Consider the following 3,961-nt stretch of genomic DNA (forward strand, 5'->3'; position numbering starts at 1 on the left):
TGAGAAAAAGTGGAATCTTCACTGAGCTAACGCACGTACCAATTCCGTCAACCGCTTCGATCCATCTCTTCTCGACGACTTGCCGGGGCCATGGCAACCACGATTTCATATATTCCACCTAGTCTGTCGTCGTCCTTGACTGATTCCATTACCACCATAAAGGCAGCCGCGCACCCGCCAGACAATATCTCGAGCACCTCAGAGAAAAAGACAAACCACTGGGTGCTCTATCTCCCCACTTCGCACAACACGTCGGTTCGCCTCGATTTGAGCCCCTCTGGGCCCGGGGCTGCCCCTGCATGCCTGCTCGTGAGTCGTCTCAACTATACAATTTCGACAAATGTCGTGAAGACATGCGACATCACTGTCCGCGCCGGGACGACTGTCAAGACGATCGTGGATACTATCAAGTCAGCCAATTACGATCGATATAAGTTCACCGAGGGGGGTTTTGGCTTCATCGGATACCGCTTATGAAAGGCGCGGATTTTGTCTGGAGCGCGCTTAAAATCCGTCCATGGCTGCCACGGAGGAGCAGCATTCCATTCGTCCCAGTCCCCAACATATGTTGCTTTGTATTGCACACCTAGGCGCTTCGTCTGTCGACAGTCGACTACTTCCAATACTTCCCATTCGTCATGCGGTTCCTCGTCGTCGTCTCCGTTAATCAGAAAAGCTGGTTGAGGCTTTTGGCGTTGGCCCGGATAGGGCTTATCGGGTGCGAGGTGTAACTTCCACGGGTGGAAGATTGGGGTAAGACCAGCCTTTTTCAGATGATCCGGTAACTCTACTTCGTAAGCCTTATTGTCAATGACTCTCGTAATCCTCCATGGGCCCGCATTCTTAAGGCCTAGGGATTTGCTGGGTCGTTCGGCAGCGAAGTGCCTAGCATCGACAAATACTCTATCCCCAACTCTATATTCTGGGTGTGGCTGCCGGTGTTTATTTGCGTGTCGCTCGTATTCCTCCTGGACCCATGCCAACTGATCTCTTAGCCATTCGTTTATCTCCTCATTGCGCTTGATGATGCGGTCTGCAGTCTCTACCTCAGCCTTCCCTCGCCCCTCATAGGTCCCTGGCGGTTCAGCACCACTTCGAGGGTGATATCCGAAGTCAGCAAAGAACGGGCTCATCCCAGTCGCTGAGTGGTCACTGTTATTCCCGACAAACTCCGCTTCGGGCAGGTAGTCTACCCAGTCATCCTGTAGGTAGTCGACGTAGTTCCGGAGATACGTCTTGATGGCTTTATTTATGATCTCGGTCTGGCCATCAGTCTCTGCATGCTGGGCTGACGACAGCTTTACTTTGATGCCTCGCCGTTGACATAGTCGCTTCCATAGGTGACTGATGAACTGAGGCCCTCGGTCTGAGACAATAGAGGCGGGTAAACCCCGTGTGCAAAAGACTCTCCGGTTCACAGCCTCATAAACCTCTTCAACTTCCAAAGTCATCAACGGTTCAAATATTCGTCCCTTGCCAAGCCGGTCTACTACTGTCATGATATGATTGTACGTTCGTCCCTTCCGGTGGCACGGTGGCAGTTCGGTGATGAAATCCATTGAGATATCTAGCCACCGTCGTTGTGGGACTGGCAATGGTTTTAATAGGCCCTGCTTGAGTACTGTGCGAGCCTTAGCTCTGCGGCAGTCGTGACAGTTATCTGCGTACTGTTTGCAGTCCTCCTTCATGCCTGGCCAGAAATATCCTCTCAGAAGGCTGCGATACATGCTCTTCGCGCCTGGGTGACCTGCTGTTCTGACAGTGTGATGAGCTTCAAATATCATGCGCCGGAGATCGGTGTCGTTTGGGATCATTAAGCGTTTGCCCAGCCATATCTTGTTGTCTCGTACTTCAATATCTCCCATAGAGAGCTTGATTCCGCTGGCAATTATGTGAGGGGGTAGGCGGCGGTCACCCCTTTGCTTTGCCTCGATGATATCTTTCATTTGCTGGTCGTTCTCATATGCGCTGGATACTAGTATGTCCAGGTCTCGGGGAACATCCTCATTCTCCTCTTCAGTGGCCTCAGTTGGGGACTCTCACGTCGTTCTCGAGCCGCAACGGTCTACCCGACCCACGTCTCTATTCCCTCAGAGACAAGACCTACGTGGCGAAGGGCTCTCCCTGAACGACAACACACAAGGTTCTCTCACACAGGACTCTGTTGTCACAGACACAATAATGAGGGTGCTTCACTGAGTAACAACAACAACAACGACTAGGTCAGGGGCAACGCCTACTAAAGCTATACCAGAGGTATACCAATAGTAGTAAGATGTCTTACTGACCCTCCTAGTAAGTATCTTAGTAACAATGGGAAATTGAGTTGGATTGAGTGAGAGATAAAGAAGAACTAGATACATGATGGCAATGATCGTCCTTATATCCTTCTCTTGGTATATCCTTGATATATTGTTGGTAGATGTTTGGTATATGATATCGTCTTGGCATCTATCTCTCATATACCATTCATATACCACATGTCTTGGTAATCACGTGACCTGAGTTCCTTCAAGGTTAAGGTGTTGGTTCAGGTGTCACCTTCCCTGTTTCATTAGGTGCCAATCGGCTTGTTCCATAACAGGATGTTGCGGAGCCAGTGCAGCTGAAACAGCTTGTGGTGAGGGTTGCTTTTTTTTAATTATTTTTGTTTTTGTTTTGGTTTTGGACAGTTAGAAAGTTCCAGACAAAGGGAGCTGTTACGCGCTGGGTCCAACCGTAGTCGTCGATACTTAGCAATGGTGGTTAGGGAAGGATCAAGGAGTCTTCCTGACTCTATGTCGTTCACGAGCACGCGACGATCTAACCGATCCGGGTCTCCTCACTCGAGACAACGGCCTAACTGGCGAAGGGCTCTTCCTCGAACGACCTATCTCGCAGACGTGATGGGGTCTCACAGGGACACAACAAGAATGCTTAAGGAACAATAACGACTAGGTCAGAGGCAACGCCTACTAGAGCTATACCGAAGTATACCACTAGTAGTAAGAAGTCTTACTGACCCCCAAAGTAAGTATCTTAGTAACAGAATGATAATTGGAATTGAGCGCGAGTAAGGAAAGACTAGATACATGATGAATGATCATCCTTTTATGCTTTTCCTCCAGCATGTTACTTCCCCTCACTGTGACATGTTCGTCCTATCCTGAATATTATCGAGCATGCTGATCTCGCTGCCTTGCCATGTCGAACATGTCAGCATGTCACTTCTGCCATGCTGCCATGCTGGTCACGTGATTCTGCCTTGTTTCCTAACCCCGCGAGTTGCTTGTTTCATTCTGCATCGCTGTGTTGGACAGCGCCTCATTCTGTTGGTTCGTAACAGGAGCGTGAAAGGGGAAGAAAGAGCATGGGAGGCCTTCATTAGTATTTATTCCCTATCATGTTGAGTGGCTCGAAGTCCCGGCTCCCAAATCAGGAAAGTGCAGTGATAGCTTGCACCCTGTTCCTAGAGCTGTATCCTACATCCCAGCTACTTAGATTGAGCCAATACAGTTAGTCTGCATAGCGTTGTTCCTCCCTCCTTGACATCAAGATGAACTCTTAGGCTGCACCAGGCAGCACACCTATCAGATAAGCAGATAAGAGGCGTGCATTAGTTGGTTGGAGGGCAGGGCATTGGACCCTGCGCCAGGTATGGAGATACATTTACTTTTTATACAAGGCTATTTAGTTTTAATTGCATTACGCGCGTTATACAGGTACCCACCCATTTTTTTTGTTTAAATGGTCGGCTCCACTTCCCGATACATAGCAACTGCCCCACCTGACCGGGGTGCCGATCACTCGCTATGCTAGTATCAGGGTTTTAAGGAAACTTTAAACGATACAGTACAGGTCCACCTGTCCCAGGTTCCTACTAGTAGTAATAATAAGCTGTGATGTGGAGATTACAGTTTCACCAGTTGTAGGTTCCCCACCCACAGCTGTATGGTGGGAGGTAGGGGAGGGGAGTTGCCAA

The 3,961-nt window shown here is 49.3% G+C and overlaps 1 protein-coding gene across 1 annotated transcript; it reads right to left on the reverse strand.

Moving 5' to 3' along the window:
- Positions 1-419: 419 nt before the first annotated feature.
- T310_9954 (uncharacterized protein) lies at positions 420-2,363 on the reverse strand (the record flags this gene model as incomplete). The annotated part of the gene is made up of 2 exons (XM_013467609.1): positions 420-2,036; positions 2,241-2,363. 2 exons carry the CDS (start codon positions 2,361-2,363, stop codon positions 420-422), a joined length of 1,740 nt encoding a protein of 579 aa, XP_013323063.1.
- Between the last annotated feature and the right edge of the window lie 1,598 nt (positions 2,364-3,961).

The sequence above is a fragment of the Rasamsonia emersonii genome (genome assembly GCF_000968595.1).
Source record: "Rasamsonia emersonii CBS 393.64 chromosome Unknown ctg1118621762284, whole genome shotgun sequence".
Lineage (NCBI taxonomy): Eukaryota > Fungi > Ascomycota > Eurotiomycetes > Eurotiales > Trichocomaceae > Rasamsonia > Rasamsonia emersonii.